This window comes from Papaver somniferum, chromosome 4 (assembly GCF_003573695.1).
Source record: "Papaver somniferum cultivar HN1 chromosome 4, ASM357369v1, whole genome shotgun sequence".
NCBI classification, from domain to species: domain Eukaryota; kingdom Viridiplantae; phylum Streptophyta; class Magnoliopsida; order Ranunculales; family Papaveraceae; genus Papaver; species Papaver somniferum.
The window spans coordinates 145,122,706-145,142,970 of NC_039361.1; the positions used below are offsets into that span (position 1 = coordinate 145,122,706).

General features: G+C 35.0%; 1 protein-coding gene across 1 annotated transcript; it reads right to left on the bottom strand.

Moving 5' to 3' along the window:
• Positions 1-15,091: 15,091 nt before the first annotated feature.
• Positions 15,092-18,453, bottom strand: LOC113271480 (calnexin homolog). The gene is made up of 7 exons (XM_026521360.1): positions 18,359-18,453; positions 18,131-18,229; positions 17,946-18,015; positions 16,126-17,258; positions 15,942-16,013; positions 15,699-15,815; positions 15,092-15,584 (listed from the first exon to the last, which is right to left on the bottom strand). The coding sequence occupies exons 2-7, from the start codon at positions 18,203-18,205 to the stop codon at positions 15,432-15,434; spliced, it is 1,620 nt and encodes a 539-aa protein (XP_026377145.1). The 5' UTR covers positions 18,206-18,229; positions 18,359-18,453; the 3' UTR covers positions 15,092-15,431.
• Between the last annotated feature and the right edge of the window lie 1,812 nt (positions 18,454-20,265).

A 20,265-nucleotide genomic window follows, 5' to 3' on the forward strand; every position in this document is an offset into this window, starting at 1 on the left:
ATGCAATCATAAAGCCGAAGCTAAATGCTTTCATCAAGGAGTTTATAAAGATACAAGATAACCCCCATAATATTCCACAGCCGCACTCCCCACAAAGATTTGGAAATTAAACACAAGTTCAATTAAGAACTCTCCCCCATAATATGTCATTCCCGAAGGAACAACAAGAGCGACCTTAATTTCATAAGAAAAGAAGGATTTTTTTGGACATAACAAATCACATACAAATATGAATTTGAATCCAAAAATACTCAATTAAATTAACCACAAGAAAACCCATGATTAATCTAATCGGAAATGCTCAAAATAAGAGAACTTATGGAGCCACACAGTATATACATAAAATATGGATCATGGAAGATCAATACTGCGGAATAGACAAGGATTCATTCTATTGTCCATAACTATTTACAAAATGACATACAATAGACATAATCCTCGTAAACAAAAGTTCATCCTATCTTCCATCAATAATGACATAATAGGCTTCAAACTTTTGTAATGTCAAAAGCTCATTCATTCTTTTATAAATACATGCATATCGACATACGAAAGACTTAACTTTTGACAAGGTATGAGACAATCATAGTTCGCGGACGCACACACACATATCCCATAACAAATTGCAATATATGAAACCATAAAGATTAATACTGCATAAATCATCTTCAAACAATTTTCTAGAATTTAAAAAAATAAACCTAAAAACATGAAGATGAAAACGTTGGACATAGCTATGTGTAATCACAATAATGGCTATTCCAAACTCTAGTTATTCTTCTAAACAAAACAAGAAAATAAAATTCTTTAATAGAAGATTTACTAGATGTTAATACCTTTGAAGAATTCTTTATCGTCCCCGAACTCCTTGCCGTCAACAGCCATTGGGACATAAGGTTCATGAAGGTATGAGTTAATATCAAAGAACCTTCTTGAATGATGTCGAACCAGGGCCTTCTGAATCTCATGAGTCTTAAACACAAAAGCCTTTATTTGTTGAATCTCCTTTTGCATCTCCTTCAACACTTCAAGAACATCAGAAAACTTCTGATAATTTGAAGGAACAACTCTAAGCTTCCTCATATCCCTTCTTTTTTCTTTCCGATGTCGGAGATAAAGGAGATTTATCTTTTTCCTTCATGATTGATGGCTTGACAATCATGTTAACATCTTTTCCATCAGAAGATATGATGCTTGGAGTATCCATAAACGTATGGGTTTGTGAGAGGAATTCGCAATCCCAACAAGTAGTCTTAAGATAAAAGAGTTTCAGGGAAGGAAAATGGAATGTAGGGTTACGCAACCTTTAACAGGTTCATGCACGCACAACACTGAACCCTAGAGAGAGTAGAATTGTCGAGAATAACCTTCCTTTAGACAGAGAATTCCAAAAATAAAAAACTAAGAAAAGAAGAAAACAAACTTTTCCTAAAGCCTGAGAGGTACACGATCTTGTATCTTTTGATCAGGCACATGATACAAGATTTACAAATCAACACAATCAAGTTGTGTTACGGTGAACAACAATTTGTCCACCATGTTCCTCTTGAGAGGAATCCACAGACCTATTCTATCAAAACGATTTGACCATATTTTCTTCTCTAATGGTCTTTTTTTGTCCTTGGAAACTAACTTCTTAGACGAAGATAAAATCTTACATACCTCAGCGGTCTTCTGAGCAAGTTTAAGCTTGTTTGCTAATCGATTTGATCTTCGTTGAAGTTTGTTGACATGCCTCAATTTGTGTTTGTACTTGTAACATTTTAATAGTTCATGACACTTGAGTGATAGATAAGTTCAAGTCTCCACATACCTTTTAGTCGATGAAGTTCCACCAGTTCCTTAAGTAGTTCTTCGTCTTGTATGATGATCACCATGGAGTTCTTGAGCTCAACTAAACTTTCTATCCTGGTCCGATACTTAGCTATAGTAGACTAGAAATCAAGACTTATAGTTTTGATCACTAACATTGACAAATATGCTTGAAATAGCAACGCATGCGAGTTCGACCGAGCAGCGCTCTAACAAAGCTTATACTCCCCTTAAAGGTGAGATCTAGAAAAATATTCAATCCGAACATCTTTGTTGTTCCCCTTTTTGTAGTCAGAATATTACAACAACAATATGATATGTTTCTACCCCTTAGTCAATGTTTTACTCTTTCGTTAGATATAACATTTAAGCATAATTTCCTTTCATTAGTGATTGCAAATCACTTGTTTAATCCTTATATTTCTCCACCTTTTTTCCACAAAATGACAAAGGTTCGAGAATATTAAGTACAAACCGAAATGATCTTACAAATCTAAAATACTTGTAAACAACCTATAAGAGCTAAGCACGAAGGTTTCAGATACCACTTTAGATAACTAATATTAGAACCGAAACTACAAGTAATTTAGTTTTAATAGGTTATCAAGGAAACAATTGCCTGAAGCAATTTTCCCTAATAGTTTAGAAAATCGACTAAGAAACTTAATTCCCTTGTTAAACCGATTGCAAACATACAATCGCTTATTTCGATAAGACCAAAATAAAGATCAGCCTTAACTTTATTTTTCTCATCAGGCTATAATATTCAAACAATAACTTAGACCTTTCTCTTTATACAATACAAACACTAGGTTAGTTAACTAGTTTTTCTTGTCAAGGCATTCGGTTAGACTCAGATAACCGAATCCTCCAATTTGATAAGTCTAACTAAGATCAAAATTAACTTAGTTTCTCTTATCCGGAATCGATTTGGACTAATCAAATGATCCCCTATTTTGTTAATCCATAAACAATACATACAAACCAAAATAAATTGACTTGCATAATTATTTTCTTAACCGGAAGAAATTGAAACAAACATAGACATTATAGCACCGCAATTGCACTAAATTTCGTTAAGCAAAAACACTTGATACCTAACAACAAAGAAGATACCAAACAATAAGTCAAATAAATTGACACAGTTAATAATTGAATCATACACACACACACATCCATATACAATAATATAACATATCAGTTGTACCGAATTTCGTTAAGCAAAAGCAAACTGTATGCAATATAAACAAGCTTTTTTTAAACAGGAAAATGATTTACTAACAAATTTGTCACCTCAGATTCCGCAGCCTCTTCTCCCCAGAAATATATATCATTAAGTGCGAGTTCAAGTAAGAACTCTCCCCAAGTATGTTGTCATCCTCTCGCAAGAACAACAACAAAAGCAACCTTTACCAGAGAATGGTTGAAACGCTTTTAACTAATGCGTGCCAATATCAAAAGTTGAAAACCCGAAACACATATGTTATGCTAAACATAACTCATGTAAACATAAATTGATTCAACATATTGTGACTTTTCACATATGAGTTACAATTGTAACACCTTATGATCCTTTGATAAAGCCTACCAACATGGGATAGAACTTAATCCCGCTAAATCAAAAAGCCACACAAACCATGAGGGTCACATCATATGAGATCGAATATTAAGGTTAATAAAAACCAAAATCAGACACCTCATAAACCAAATACACATATCTATTATGTAGTGATCATATCAAATCGCGTACATGGGCTCAGTTGGTTATACCAATCATTATCCAAAAGGAAGTGAGCCAATATATGAGACTGAAACACAATGATTATCTCATAAACTCAAATACAATATGCTATAAATATTCAACATAAAATCAAGTATTGCAATTACCTCAATCTTATAGGATATTGAATTACGAAACCAAGGCAAAAAAGAATGAGGTCATTCCGAGTTAGGACGAAAAAGTTATGAGAAAAACAGTTTTACACTCCTTCGTATGAACTAATCACCAATCAATAGGACCGGTTACGGTGATTCATACCAATCACCAGGACCGATTCACAACATGAATCCATACACGAAACTTTTTTAGACATAACTTTTGCATACAATGTCCGAGTTTAGTGATTTTTAGCTCGTTTTAACCGTAAAAACAAGAGTTATACATATATGACCTGAAGATATCAATATCATAAGAAAATGGATCTCCCAAAAGATGTTAATTAGTCATGAAAAAGCGGGGGTCTAACAACCACACCAAATATTTCGTTTGGAAATTCGTATGGACAACTCCAATATAATTCCATGAGAATCAACTAGACAGTCAGACTCAATCACGGAAAAATATCCAAGAGTTATATCTCAATTTCTCAAATCAACATGCAATCGAACAGAAAGAAATCTGTGAGCCGGATCGACATGAGAAATAACTTGGGTGGTACCAAATACTAATATCCAAGCGTCAATCAATTCATATCCAACAAGCAAGGTCGGATTTACCAATTGATTGAACTATGCATAACCTGTGATATTTCAATTATATATACAAATTTAATGCAGAAAATAAATAATACAGACACCAGAAATTTTGTTAACGAGGAAACCGCAAATGCATAAAAAACCAGGGACTTATTCTAGATTGAAAACCATAATGTATTAAGCCGCTACAGACACTAACCTACTACAAGATTAACTTCAGACTCTGGAATATAGTTGAGCCCTAACCAATTTCAGACTGATCAAGGTACAGTCGCATTCCTTACGCCTCTGAATCCCAGCAGGACTCTATGCACTTGATTCCCTTAGCTGCTCTCACCCACAACCAAGAGTTGCTACGAACCGAAGTAAGAATTATAAACCAATCTGTCTCCCATAGAAAAGTCTATTTAGATAGATAAATCTGTCCCCCACATAAATACCTATGAAGTTTTGTTCCGTCTTGTGATAAATCAAGGTGCACAGGAACCAACTGATAATATAGTCTTATATTCAAGAACAACATCCTAGAAATATCAATCAACTCACAATAACTTAACTATATGATAGTATAACAAGTTATTGTGGAATCACAGATAATGAGACAAAGAGATTTGTGATTACTTTTTATATCTTACCTATCAGAGATAAATCTCGAGTAAATCTTAGAGAAGATAGTACTCAATACGATTGAACAAGTAAGATCAAAATATGCAACTACAGAGAAAATAGTTTGATCTGGCTTCAGAATCCCAATGAAGTCTTCAAGTCGTTAACCTACACAGTTCTGGAAAAACCTAGGATTAAGGAGAATCGACTCTAGTACGCCACTAGTATCACACAATATGTGTGGGGATTAGGTTTCCCAGTTGCTAGAGTTCTCCTTTATATAGCTTTCGAATCAGGTTTTTATTAGTTAGCTTAGAAAAAACATTCATTATTCAACGTTAGATGAAATCCTGATTTAAGATGTAAGCTAAGTTTTGCTTGAAACCAAATCAATATCTCTCCACCATTAGATGGACTTAGCTTGTCACACACAAATGAAATATACTTCATTTAGATATGGGTAACCGCATCTAAACGTGTACATTAGGTTGGCTCAATAATAGTTAACTAAAGTTATCCATATGAACACTTTTGTCTAATAAATCACATTCATCTAACACATCTAGATCAAATATGATGATCAAAGATAATCAAATGATCTAATTGTGTTTTTTGAGCTGATGTTCAAATGATCATTTGATTATCTTTGATCATCATATTTGATCTAGATGTGTTAGATGAATGTGATTTATTAGACAAAAGTGTTCATATGGATAACTTTAGTTAACTATTATTGAGCCAACCTAATGTACACGTTTAGATGCGGTTACCCATATCTAAATGAAGTATATTTCATTTGTGTGTGACAAGCTAAGTCCATCTAATGGTGGAGAGATATTGATTTGGTTTCAAGCAAAACTTAGCTTACATCTTAAATCAGGATTTCATCTAACGTTGAATAATGAATGTTTTTTCTAAGCTAACTAATAAAAACCTGATTCGAAAGCTATATAAAGGAGAACTCTAGCAACTGGGAAACCTAATCCCCACACATATTGTGTGATACTAGTGGCGTACTAGAGTCGATTCTCCTTAATCCTAGGTTTTTCCAGAACTGTGTAGGTTAACGACTTGAAGACTTCATTGGGATTCTGAAGCCAGATCAAACTATTTTCTCTGTAGTTGCATATTTTGATCTTACTTGTTCAATCGTATTGAGTACTATCTTCTCTAAGATTTACTCGAGATTTATCTCTGATAGGTAAGATATAAAAAGTAATCACAAATCTCTTTGTCTCATTATCTGTGATTCCACAATAACTTGTTATACTATCATATAGTTAAGTTATTGTGAGTTGATTGATATTTCTAGGATGTTGTTCTTGAATATAAGACTATATTATCAGTTGGTTCATGTTCACCTTGATTTATCAAAAGACGGAACAAAAACTCGTAGGTATTTATATGGGAGACAGATTTATCTATTCAATAGACTTTTTTATGTGAGACGGACTTGTTTATCAACTCTTCGACTTTGGGTTGCAGCAACTCTTAGTTGTGGGTGAGATCATCTAAGGTAATCAAGTGCGCAGAATCCGACATGGTTCAAGAGGAGTAAGGAACGCGACTGTACCCTAATCAGTGTCATATTGATTATGGCTCAACTACATTGCAGTCCGAAGTTAACTTGCAGTAGGATAGAGTCTGTAGCGACTTAATAAAGTGTGGTGTTCAAATCTGGACTAGGTCTCAGGGTTTTTCTGCATTTGCGGTTTCCTCGTTAACAAAATTACTGGTGTCTGTGTTATTTATTTTCCGCGTTATATTTTTATATAATTAAAATATCACAAACTGTGTGTAGTTCAATCGATTGGTAAATCCAACATTTGGTTGTTGATTGAAATTGAATGGTGCTTGGATATTGGTCTTTGGTACCATCCAAGTTATTTCCCATATTAATCCGGCTCACAGATTTTTATATATTCGATTGCAGATTGATTTGAGAAATTGAGATATAACTCTTGGATGTATTTTCCTTGATTGAGTCTGATTGTCTAGTTGATTCTCTTGGAAATATATTGTAGTTAGTCCATACAGATTTCCTAAATGAAATATTGGGTATGGTTGTTAGACCCCCGGTTTTTCAATTGGTATCAGAGTAGGAAAACACGTTTAATACCTCGTAAGACTGTATTCGTAGCAATCTGACTCCAGGACAGAAGTGTTATCTCTATAAACGTACCACCAGTCTTCGATGGCTCGAATTACTCATGGTGGAAAGTTTCTATGCATGCTTTTCTACAAGCTCGTGATTTTCAAACATGGATTCATGTTGTTAATGGCTATGATCCTCTGGTTGTTACAAAAGGCGATGTAACTTTTCCAAAGGATATTGGTGAATATGTGCCTGACGAGATCCTTGCTGCGAAGCAAAATTCTGACGGCCTAAATGTCATCATACATGACATTACCCCAGATTTTCAGCACCATGTGACTACGTGCACTAAGTCTAAAGAAGCCTGGGATATCTTAGAAACTGTAATCGAAGGAAATTCCTATGAGAAATAAGTTAGGCTTCAAAACCTAAATTTTGATTGGGAAAACCTTCGTATGACTGATGAAGATTCGTTAGATGGATTTAATCACAAAGTGTCTGAAATTGTTAATGCATCTTTTGCATTGGGTAAGACTATTCCTGAAAAGGACATTTTAATGAAAATTGTCAGTTCGCTTCCATCTAGATACGATTCTAGGATCGGTCACACCAATTACAAATATCGATCATACCATCTCATGGTGATTACTTAGGATCGGTTTACACAGATTAATAAAAACTAGTCATACCAAATAATAAGTCAGGCATTGTGATTAGTTATACCAAGATACATAACAAAGTTACGATCGGTTCTACCGTCTCACACATATTGGTAATCCAAAGATTTGCAATGAATATCCGTACCAATAAGCCTAACAATTTCCCTTTGGATTCATAAAAAAAGTTCATGAATGTACTTCTTTTAAAAAAAATGTAAAACATTGTTTCCTAGGATGAAATCTTCACCATAACCCATTCACATAATCATAATAGTACATACAAGATTATGTTGATGTCATATCTATGAAGTTCAAAAGATAAGCGTTATACTTTGTAGTCTAAATAGGATCATACAAATATGACCATGTCACGTCACTGGAGTATCATACAATATGTACAATATATACATCTTCGCATTTATATTTTCAATAAAGCACGACTTGAAAGATACGTTAGGAATGAAATAGTTCAAGTCAATATTACTAACCTCAAGAGGAAGGATGATGTTGTCGTTGTAGTTCGCTTCTTCTTCTTCTTCTTCTTATTCTTCAGGTCTTCAGAGTAATACTTGTATGTCTCAACATTCCTAGACTTTCTAGTATAACCTAAACAAAGTTGACTATAGTATATAATCAAGCGACTTTATATGAGTTTTGACACACTAAAATATGACAACCAAACTTGACATGCCAACGCTTGGTGAGTTCAACCAAGATATGCTCTAACAGTATCATTATCATCCATTCTAACGTATTCCCGTTCATAAGAGAGACACTGAAGTCTAGCTTCTTTTTATGAATTATTACCTTCGAAAACAGTCTCAAGAGTATCCCAATGTTCATTGGAAGTTTCACAAGAGGAGACATGATGTTGAAGATCTTGACTCATTGCATGTATTATGGCATTCAAACCATCAGAATTCTGCTTGGAAAGAGCTTTTTCTTCATTAATATAAAATAATAAGCGTTTAAAATCAGTTTCTAAATATTCCAATTTCGGTCTTTCACAGCAAGATTTTCTTAAAGAGGAAACCGCGCATGCATAAAAACCCCGGGACCTAGTCCAGTTTTGAATATTCTCATAATTAAGCCGATACACAAAGTACAAAGTCAACTTTGTATAGTTGATACCAAGTAATCTACCCCTAGTTACTTAGTTCCCTCATTATCCCTGCGTCTATGAACGTTTGGTCACGCACGTAAATCCCAAGAAAGAAATCACTATCTTGAATTGTTTTACCGATGTAAGTCTTTAGCACTCGACTCTTTTATATCATCTTCAAAACATTAAAGGAACAAAGATGTTTGGTAAATACTCCAATAATATTTTAGAAAAAAATTCGTTCAGTTTGAAAGGCTCTTTCGTTTAACAAGTAAACTCCTTTGTCGGATAAGATCAATCCAAATCAGTAACTTAGATTCAGATTCACAACTATAAGATTCAAATATTAAAGAATACCACCAAATGATAGTTTCCGTCCTAAAGGACTATGATCACATAAATCTAATCTAAGTCGGTTCCCAACCGATCAAGATGTGTGCACAAATCATGAGATACGAAAACCAATAAGAAAAATCATCTTGTACTTCAAATCTTGAAATGCCTTCTTATGTACCTGCATAACACAAACTTGAATCTACTTATGATCGATCACACACAGATGGAGTCTTTTAACAATGGATGATCACAAGTTGTCTTTGGATCTAACAACAGTTCTAAAAATCCCGTCAATACTTTGATCTAGCTTGAGTGAACCTTATGCCAGATGATAAGGCTCTCAAGAATTATCAAACTAGGTGCGATCAAAGTTTCAACAATCGTTAGTCAATCAAATCAATAATCGTAAACTAAAATAACAATGCAATTATCTAGTTTCCCACCGACGGTTCTCGTATAGCTTCTTGATCCCACAGAAGTCTTTAAACAAGTGGTAGTAAGAGATTTTTCCTGATTAGGGTACTTTCCTTTGCGGATAGACGGCTCCACCAGAAACAACATGAATGAAGTTTTCCTGGCTCTTAGGGTAGTTTGCAAGAAATGCAAACTCAACTACTTATAGACCAAGGTTGTTTGTCAAACAAGGAAATTCCAAAACCGAAAACATTATCAAGATATGCAATAAGTACCTAATTTGGTTTTCCTATTTCCAACTAATATCCAACCTATAATTATGTAATCTCCTATTAGAAAATATTTAATATTAGTTTAGCAATTAACTAATATAACATTCCAAGAGATATGTTTTAATTTGCTGGAAAATCAAAAGCATATAATCGAAAATTCTTAATGAAAAATTTCTCAATGTTTTAATTTGAGTATCAAGGAATATCTTTGGGTTCAAAATATGGTTAGAGATTCTGGCCTTACGTATTTAGGATATGAAAGGAAGGATTTTACCTGGACTTGTAATAGTATGGGACAGAAACTAAGAAATCCAGCTAAGATATACCACTAGGAAATAATGATTGGCTTTTACACTTTGCTCAAGACAAAGTTCTCCACCTGAACCATGTTTTTTCAGACTATTGTCCTATTTTGTTAGTTTCCATTCCTCTTCGTAGGAAACTATGGAGGCCTTTTAAGTTTTTTGGTACTTGGATGCATCATGACTCTTTTAATCATCAAATGGAAACTTCTTGGAGTGTTAATGTCACTGGTAATCTTGCTCAAAAAATTTACCACAAATTTCATATTACTAGAATAACCCTCTCTCAGTGGAATAGACTTGAATTTGGAGCATTCAAAAAAGTATCAATATTCTACAAAATCAGTTAGACATTGTTTAGAGGCTAGTTCTAGTAGTCGGTATATAAGAGTTAAATATATTACTAAAGATCTTGAAAACTGGTACAATATCCAAACTAGTTTTTATAAATAAAAATATAGAGATAAGCATGTTCTTGATATGGATAATAACACTAGGTATTTTCACTAATTAGTAAACAAGAGACTCCGTAGAAATAATATCAATGTTGTTAGTGATGCTAATGGAAACTGGTATAGGGACATGGAAGATATTTTTAATGTTCTTACAACTCATTTTTAGTACTACTGCTTGTACTAGTAATCATGTGTTTTTTGATGTTGATTTTGGTATTATCCCTCATGTTATTTGTAATGTTGATAATCTTCTCTAATATCTATACAATCTCCTGATGAAATTGTCAATGTTGTTAAGTCTATGTCGGCTTGGAGTTCTCCTGGCCCTGATGGATTAAAAGATGGTTTTTATTAGTCCCAACTCCCAATGGCATATTATAGGAAAAGATGTCACTGATGTTGTTCAGAATTTCTTTGAGACGAGCCATATGCCAAAATGTTTGAATAAAACCTACATTTTTCTAATACCCCGAGTGAAAAACCCTAAAAAGCCCGCTGACTTTAGGCCTATAGGATTATGTAATGTTTCTTATAAGATAGTTTCTAAAATTCTTGCTAATAGAATTAGACCTTTCCATAAGAAACTTATATCCCCTTATTAGGATGCTTTTGTACCTGGTAGAGCCATTCATGATAATATCATAATTTCCCATGAAATTATTCATATTATGAAACAGAAAGAAGGTTTGGAGGTACTATGGCTTTGAAATTGGACTTACCTAAAACTTTTGATAAACATGAGTGGATCTTTCTTTTAAAAGTCTTATCTCAGTAAGGTTTCAATGATGTTTTATGTAACTTAATACATCAATGTATTTCTACTACTGGCATTAGTGTGTTACTCAATGGTTCACCTTGTCAAGAATATGTTCCTTCTAAAGGAATAAGACAAGGTGATCTATTATCTCCTTATTTGTTTATATTGGCCATGGAATTTCTTTCTCGAATTTATATTGCAGGTATCAAAGTGGCTAGAAGATCTCCCCCTATTTATCATCTTTTGTTTGCAGATGATCTTCGCATCTTTGCAAAATATGATATGCATATGGTTTCTAAAAGCGTACGCTTCGCTTTACGCTTCGTTTCAAATCTTTTCAGAAATGCTCCGACTCGTACCTATGAAGCGCTTGAAATGAGAAGTGTGTAGTCAATGATTTTGACCAAAGTCAGAAGCTTAAAATGGCCAAACTTCAAGAAATAATGCTTCTGAGAATTAAAAAAGAAATGTGGGACTCAGACCTACTACATCGTGTGTAATATGTGAGTGCTCAACCACTATTCTATATGGTTATTTGCGATAATATTTGACTATAGTTTATATTTATAAATGTTTACATACATATTTATAATATATTAAATATTATATTTTACGATTTACCGCCAACCATAAATCGCCGCTTCACAATTCAAACTACGCATCGTTTCTCAAAAATAGAAAACGATTCACGCTGTCAATACGTTGCATAACATGGAGAGTGTTCTGAGTATTCTACACAGGTTTGATAGTGTTTCTGGTTAAACTCTAAATTTTGATAAATCTTGAGTCTATTTTAGTGGTAATCTAAGCCTTGAAGCTTGTGAGAATTTATCCAAGAACCTGAACATGTTTACTGTTAAATATTCTGAAACTTACTTAGGTGCACCTCTTCTAAAAGTTAAATCATTTGATTCTATTGCTCAGTATTTTGAAGTTACTGTGTCTCTCAACCAAGCAGGTAGACTACTATGGTTAAGGTTGTTTTGAAATTTTTGCCCACTTATCAAATTGGTTGTTTCAAAATCCCTGCCACAACCATTGACAAGTTAGACACTCTTCGGAGAAATTTCTGGTGGGGGTATAAATATCATAAAGGTATTAAATTCTTGGCTTGGACAAATCTAAATAAACCTAAGGAATTACGAGGTTAAGTTTCAGGAACTCCGAAACTTTTAATAAGGCTCTGATTATGAAGTTATCTTGGAAAGTTAGTTCCCAGGACTGGATCAATACTCTTAAATCCAAATATTTTAGAGATAACAGTTTTCTTTACTTAGTAATGAGAATAACTTCTGTATTTGGAAAAGTATATATAGATGCATTGAGGTCATTACAGAAAATAGTTGCGGGACTGTTAAATCTGGAACCAAAGTGAATATTTGGCTTGATAAATGGGTGATAGGTCTTGATCATCCATCGGATCATGTTGTAGGTATATCTCCTGACTCTAATTTGACATTAGTGAATAATGTGTTTTTTCCAGGAACTAGAGAATTGAATGTTCAATTCGTTTATGATTCTTTCTCTAATGAGTCTGCCACTAAAATTTTAGCAATGCAGGTTCCTACGAGTGGATCTGATACTCTTATCTGGCTTCCTGACACGAACGTATCTTTTCTGTCAAAAGTGCTTATAATGTTTTTGAGTAGACATAATAATGGTAATAATGTAAACCAACCTGTCACCAGTGTTGTTTGGAGAGCTCTTTGGAGGTGTAAATCCCCTCACAAGGTTAAGTTTTTTGTTTGGAAATGCCTCAAGGGAATTGTTCCAATTAGAGATAAAATCGTGTGAGTAGTGTTTGTAATTTTAATTTGGAAACTAGTACCCTTATGCTAGGTCTCTCTGCGTAGGTGTCAATATTAATCTGAGTAGTATCTTATCTAACTTTGGTCATTTAATGCAATGGGTGATAAGTTGGTTTGATGTAGGAAATAACCAAGTTGATGTCTCTCTTTCTGAAAAGGAACATAGACTAAATCTGCATATGATTAATTTATGGACTATTTGGAAGGATAGATGTACACCAATCTTTCATAATATAAACCTTAATAGTAGAATTCATACTATGATTGATAATTATAGGCCATCTAGGCAAGATACCAATGTCTCTAATGCCAATCTCCTGTTGCAGGTTCAAAAATGGAATCCCTCGCATAGGAATCATATTAAAATTAATATTGATGCTTTTTTTTTTGAAGCAAACTCTTACAGGAGTGATTGGACTAATAGTGTGAGATTTTGCAGCAAAATGTCGTTGAGCTAATGAAAAATTCATCAATGGAGGAATGATTCCTAACCAGGAGGTAGAACAATTGGAGTGTCTTGCAATGAAGACTGCAGTGGACTTCGCAATTGCTAGAGGCAACATACATGTTATCTTAGAGTCTTACAGTGAAGTAGTTAAGTCAATAAATGAACAAAATTATTATGCTCGCCGGATGAATCAAGGAATTATCGTTAATATTAAAACTTTACTCCATAATCATGAAAAGTTTGTGTTTCAGGCGGTCAATAGACTCAAGAATATAATTGCCGACAAAATAGCAAACAAAACTAAAGTTAGTGCTATTGATTTTGAATACCATATCCCACAAGACATACTTGATTGGGAATGTGGAGTTAAACCTCTCAATCAATAATAACCCTCTTTTGAATCAAAAAAAAAAAAAAAACTAATGGATAGTTGTTTCTCATTTTATTGAAAACGGACAATGTCCATTAGCCGTTTTAAACAAGTAAAAAAAATAATCATTATCAGTTTCCGTTGTTGCAAAGAGGATAAGAACCTCCCCAGACCCTAGTTAGTAAGTTCGCGAATGATTCGCGAATTATTCGCGAATTTTTCCGTATCACGAATTTTACCGTCTTATTTGCGTACGTTTGCAACTCCGAACCCAAATCGCGTATTATGTGGCATTCCCGGATTATTCGTGAACCGTTCACGAATTTTACGTATCCCGAATGATACGTCCGCTTAATTCGCCATAAATTCTTTAGCTTTTACTTTTCAAAGACTCCACTTTTTGGGCTTTACTGCCTCCCGAGCATACACGACCGAATATTAAACGTGTTCTAACTTTTATGAAACAAAAACGACTGGAGATTTGAAGGTGAAGGTGAGAGAGATCTCAAACTCACTAACCAAGCATCTAAACCACCATACGACGTCCTCTTGGATAACTAATGTTGTATATATTATTAATATCATCATATTAAGTTTATTTTTCTTTAAATAACTCACATATGCATAAAAATTGGTCTATGACCTTATAAATACAAATTATTTGTTATATATAGATACCGAATTTTCAGAGCCGAACTCACATTTATAAATCGAATTATACACATACATATGCCGTTCCGAATTACTGACGAATCACGTCCCGTTGACCGAATTTTGGACCGAATCTGGATTTTACAAAACCGTATAATACTCGTACGTTTGCCGTTCCGTACGTTCAATCCCGAATTGCTAACTAGGCCCCAGACCCAGTCTTAGAATTCTCCTCTCTAGGGAATCGTTCAATCCCGAATTGCTAACTAGGCCCCAGACCCAGTCTTAGAATTCTCCTCTCTAGGGAATAGGATTAGTGCGTATGGAATTATCCATTAATGTCTTTGAATAATTGTAGCCAAGTCGCAGAAGGTTGATCCCTAAGAGTTTTACAATAAGATTAGAGAGGTATTCAGATTTCAGAAACAAAGGCCAGTTCATCAAATCATTTCGAGTAACTGCTACTACTGGTTAGCAGATCGTTAGTGAAGGGAATGCAGTTGCTCTGATTCAGCATCAAGACACAATATGTTGAAAATAAAAAATATATGATAGATCATGTTTCATAGACTTGTCCGTCTCTTTTCCGCATGGCACACTAGAATTTAGATGAACGTAATGTTCCATCTAGAACTTAATTGAATACCAAGTTTGTCTACCTTAACATCGATATTAGTTGTCTGATTTGGTATTACAACAAAGTGCCAGAAGAAAGCAGATTCAGAAAGACGGTTGAGAAAGCAGATTCATAGGTATTTAACAAAAAATGACTAAAAGTAATTCTCATTTCACAACACCTAGTTATCCAAAACAAAATTCTGACCCAAATTTAACTAGATTAAAACTCCTCTTTACCAAAATTAATTACTTCAGTTCTCCCTTCTCGTGGCCCTTCTGCGAGGAGCAGCAGCATCTTCACTTTCATTTTCCTTGTCTCCTTCTTTCTCTCCACTGCTGCTTCCTTCGTTATTCACAGGATTTGCAGCTCCAGCAGCAGGCCTAACCTCTGGGGTTGCCTTTGCCTACACACAGAAGTAACCCATAGTACATTAGCAAACATTATATGGCTAGAACTTGAATAATTTAGGAGGAAAAAGAAGCGCAAATGATAACAGCTTCGAATACTGAAAACTCACCACTGTTTTCTTGCCGCCAAAAAGAATTCTATAGAAGATGGTCAACATAACCAATGCAACAGAAACAAGGATACCAATGGTGATATTTGGCTGTTTCTCACCCTTCTCAATAATATCCTGCAGAATTTGATATAACTCGGTTAAGCAAACTTCTACCAACCTAAAGTGGTGTAGAGAAGAATCACAAAAGTTTCAAAGTTGTAACTGAAAAGTATATTTGTTTTGTTCAGAGCAACAACTTACATATATCTTGAGCTTGTAATCAGCCAAGAAAGGAAGGTTTGCAAACTTGTAAAGGACCTCAAATATCTTTTTCTGCAAGTCCAGTAATTTGTTGTTAGAGGATAGAAGGAAAAAATGAGAAAGCCAAAACCAGAAAGCACCAAGTAAATGGACAGTTTAAAAGATCAGAGGCAGGGATATTCACCTGGAAGTCGGAGAGATTACCATCAGAATCACCTGCAGCTGCTTCCTCAGCCTTCTGCTTTTCTTTCTCAACATCGAATTTCGGCTTCCATGTTTTCTGTCTGTACTCTTCTGCAACCTTCTCATCTTTTGCTATCAAAATGTTATCAAACAAGATACCATCTTGCATGGTCCAGATCTCAATTCCAATGGCGGCAACAGGCTCAAAATCAGGTTTCTCAAGCTCAAAGTAGTCAGGGTTAGGAATTTCTTGTGGCTTCCAGATGCCCTTGTAGTTTGGATTTTCAATCAGTGGTGCATGCCATTTTCCTTTGTAAGCTGGATTGCTCTTCATTGGCTTCTTCCACTCACCACAACCAGGTGCATCTGCACACTTTGGGTTATCAGTTTTGGGTGCTTCCCACTCACCGTCCTCTTCATCATCCCAATCTTCGGGCTTTGATGCTTCTGGATCATCAATCTCCTCAGGCTCATCATCCAACCATCCCTCTGGCTTTTCAGCTTCCTCATCTTCGATCTCCATGGGTGCATCCTCATCCCAATCATCAGGCTTTACTGCAGCTGGGTCTGGAATTTTGGCTCTCTCATCCCAGTCCTCTGGTTTCTTATCATCTGGATCAGGAATGGTCTTGGCAGGGATAAGTGGAGGCTCAAAATCATCCCCTTTAAGGAAATTAGCTGTCTTCTTTTCCTCCCCATCGATAAGAATGGCCAAATCATTGTCAGGTTTTATGATTGCAGTATAGACATGGGATAGTTTGTCAGCAGGAACGGAGGGTGGGAACTTGAGATGGTGCTCAACATACTCCCCAGTCTTGGGGTTCTTGTGCTTCAAGATGAAGTGCACCTTATTCGTCGACCCACATTTATCAGGTCCAAACATGATTGCGTAGGGAGAATCATTGTTGAACTCCTTTGCAATCCACCCAGCTGCTTGAGGACGAAGGTATTTCAGATAAGCGCCTCCACACTCCAGTCCATTTTGTAGACGGGTCTCAAACTGCAGGATGATAGTACCATCCTTTAGACTGACTGCTTCATCGAGTTCTTTCACAATAGCGTACTTCTTGGCTTTCTCGCTCACAAGAAGTCCGTAATCGTCATGTCCCTCACTTTTGGCATGTTTCCAAACACCTGACATACAAGATATATATTAGCGAAAAATTGGCAATAAAAAACATCAATATAATAACAAAAAGGGGACAGGGCACAAGTTTAATAACGACAGGGATTTACAAATACTGTCAAAGTAGAGAGCAACACATCAACATAATGGTAATAATATTACCTTTCCTTCATGAAAATATATGAAAGGACAACTACAGTACCAGTACAGATTACTTGTGCCAGAAGAAGAAAAAACAACAATAAAAAATAATCCAAATATAAACATCATCAGCATGCCACACATATATTTAAATTAGACTTTCCCTATAATCCTAGGTATGTTTGGTCCTTCAACCTAGTGGTTAAAGTGCAAAATTGATCTCATTGCGGTCCAAACTTAACTTTCTTAGGGAAATCCTCTCAAACCAACATCACAACCCCTGCAGTATAAAAGCTCTCAAAGAAAGGTTTTCTGCTGGCGAGCCTACTTAAATCACCTATAATTACATGGTAAATTAAACACTGTCTGCATACAGCTTTTAAGTATGCATCACGGATTTTAATAGGCAATTGAGTTCTACAAGCATGCAAAGCATATAGTAATTTAATCCAACTGCAACGAATACACAAGAAAAGAAAATAAACTCGTGCTATCATGGAATTGTAAACTATCAATTTCACGAAAAACAAGAATTAATCAGAGATCTAACTAACCTTCATAATCATCTTTCTCAGACACAATCCATCTCCTCTCAAACGACTCGTCAAACGACTCGTAAAATATCTGCACAAATTAACCAAAAACCACATCATTGTCAGAAGATCAAAACATACAAACTGAATCCCGAACATACAATCTCACAAAAAAAAAATCAAAAAATCAAGTAAAAATAACTTACAGGATCAGCAACACAAAGCTGTAATGTAAAGAAACAAGCAACCAAACACACGAGAATACACTTCATTCTATCCATTGGAATCACTCCCAGCTCATAACACTGAAAAATTAACAACACAATTTTCAGATCCAAACCCTAAAAAAGAATAAACTTCGAAAAACCTTATTAGATCCATTAATTTTAAACTAGATCTCAGTAATTGAAGGGAGAAGAAGAAGTTGATGTTACCGTCTAAAGACTCTTCGATCTGATGATTCTGATTTTCTTCTCCTGAGAAAGAGAGAGAGAGTGGGTTTTAAAGTAAAGTGGAGATTGGAATGGGGATGAAGAATGTAGACTTAAAAGTCGGGCTGATGATGCTATAACCAATAGAATTACTCGCCACGTATGAACCGCCAATGATGTGGCGACACGTAAGTCGTCATTACAATGCGGAAATGCGATGCGTACTAGAAAAGTCCCTAGGAAATTGTTAATGGAAAGACCGGAGATATTAAGAAAGTAAGATGATCTGACGGCTGAGAAAGCTTGTTTTTCTGGCTGAGTCGGGTCTCGTATTTTTTTTCTTTTTCAAAAGTAGGCATAAAAATCCAACGGGACTAAACTCGTGGTACAAAAACACCGCTCAAATGTTAAGATTCATTAAAACTCCATCTTAAACTAAATTGATACAAAAATCCCAAATTTTAAAGTATTGATATGAAAATTCCAAATTTCAAAATTGGTTTCATCAAATTTTATGATGAAACCAAAAATTGGTTTCGTCAAATTCCATGAGGTTTCATCAAAATTTTGTTTTTTTGGGTTTTTCTGTTATTTTTGTTTTGGTGGGTTTTTTGTGGATGGATAGTGACACCTTTGGGGGTTATAACTCGCGAACCATTCTTTTTAATGTTCTTCTTCTTAGAGCATCTCCAAGAGAGGGTGAATCTATTTATTTTTAATGACACATAGGATTTTAGACCCCCGTTTAGTATAAATCCATCTCCAATAATAGGGTCCTACAAGTTAGGAGGGACCAATTACTAAATATGAAGGTGTTCAAGAAAGTGTTATCTACACCTCCTGCTGCACCTCCACGTCATCTTTTTAACTAATTTTCTTTTAATTCTAAAGGTTAAATTTCTTACTGTTTGAGATGATTTCTTAGATGTGAAGTCCTATATCCACTCTATGTGTAGACCCCATAAATAAAAGGACTAAATAAAAAATCCATGTAGGATTTTTTACATCTTCTGTTGGAGATGCTCTTATGGTTTGGAACGGTGGTTCTGGATTACAACCTTAACCCCCGCGGAATTATTTCTGGCTATTACGAGGTACGAGTCCCTACCTCCGCACTGGGAAGGACTATGATTTAGGCATGATTATTTTTTAACAAACTTGAAACCAATGTAAAAAATTGAATTTTTCTGAATTTTGGGCTGGCTTAGTCTATGAGTAGTTCCGCCTCTAAACTGCACATGCCAACCGTTAGTCTAGTCCAGTTGTAGAGTGTAGTCGTTTTGCAACGGGGTATTGATTTATTTATTTTCATTTTTGTTTTGAAGGTTACAAAGAAGAAAAACCAACAAAAAACTAAAAAGAAAAAGAAGGCTCACTCAAGAAGTGAACAATACAAAAAGAAGGGTGAATTAACGGTCATTAGATAGATGGTTTTGAACAGCATGAGATGTTAAGGAATGAGCCATGGTATTGGCTTCCTTTTTTGTAAAGTTGGATTCAACCAACAAAAAACAACTTGATTCTATCTATGTTGTTATTAATACGCCAGGGAGTAGGGGAGTCGGCATATCTCAAAGAATTTATCACAATTAGAGAGTCAACTTCAACAATGATGTGGCTATGGCTTTTGCAAATAAAAACTTCGATCCCCACCAACGCACCATAAGCTTCAGCTTCAACAGGGGAGCTAAATTTTAAAACCTTTGTTTGGCTTCCTGCGAACCCAACAATATGATTCCTCCCAACTGCATCACAGGCGAATCCTTTCGAGCCAGCAACATCATCAAAGTTTATCTTGACATTTGGATGAGATGGAGGATACCACGCTATAGAGCTAGCATCTAAAAAAATCTTGTTCAGTTGGTAGTGCAGCAATATCCTTAGTCATAATTTCTTGATTGTACCAGTAT

Coding starts and splice junctions, on each gene's coding strand:
- LOC113271480 (XM_026521360.1), bottom strand. CDS start 18,205: ATGGATAGAATGAAGTGTATTCTCGTGTGTTTGGTTGCTTGTTTCTTT. Junction 15,816..15,941: donor ATTACAAGCTCAAGATATAT/GTAAGTTGTTGC, acceptor CAAATTCTGCAG/GATATTATTGAGAAGGGTGA. Junction 15,585..15,698: donor TTGGCGGCAAGAAAACAGTG/GTGAGTTTTCAG, acceptor TTCTGTGTGTAG/GCAAAGGCAACCCCAGAGGT.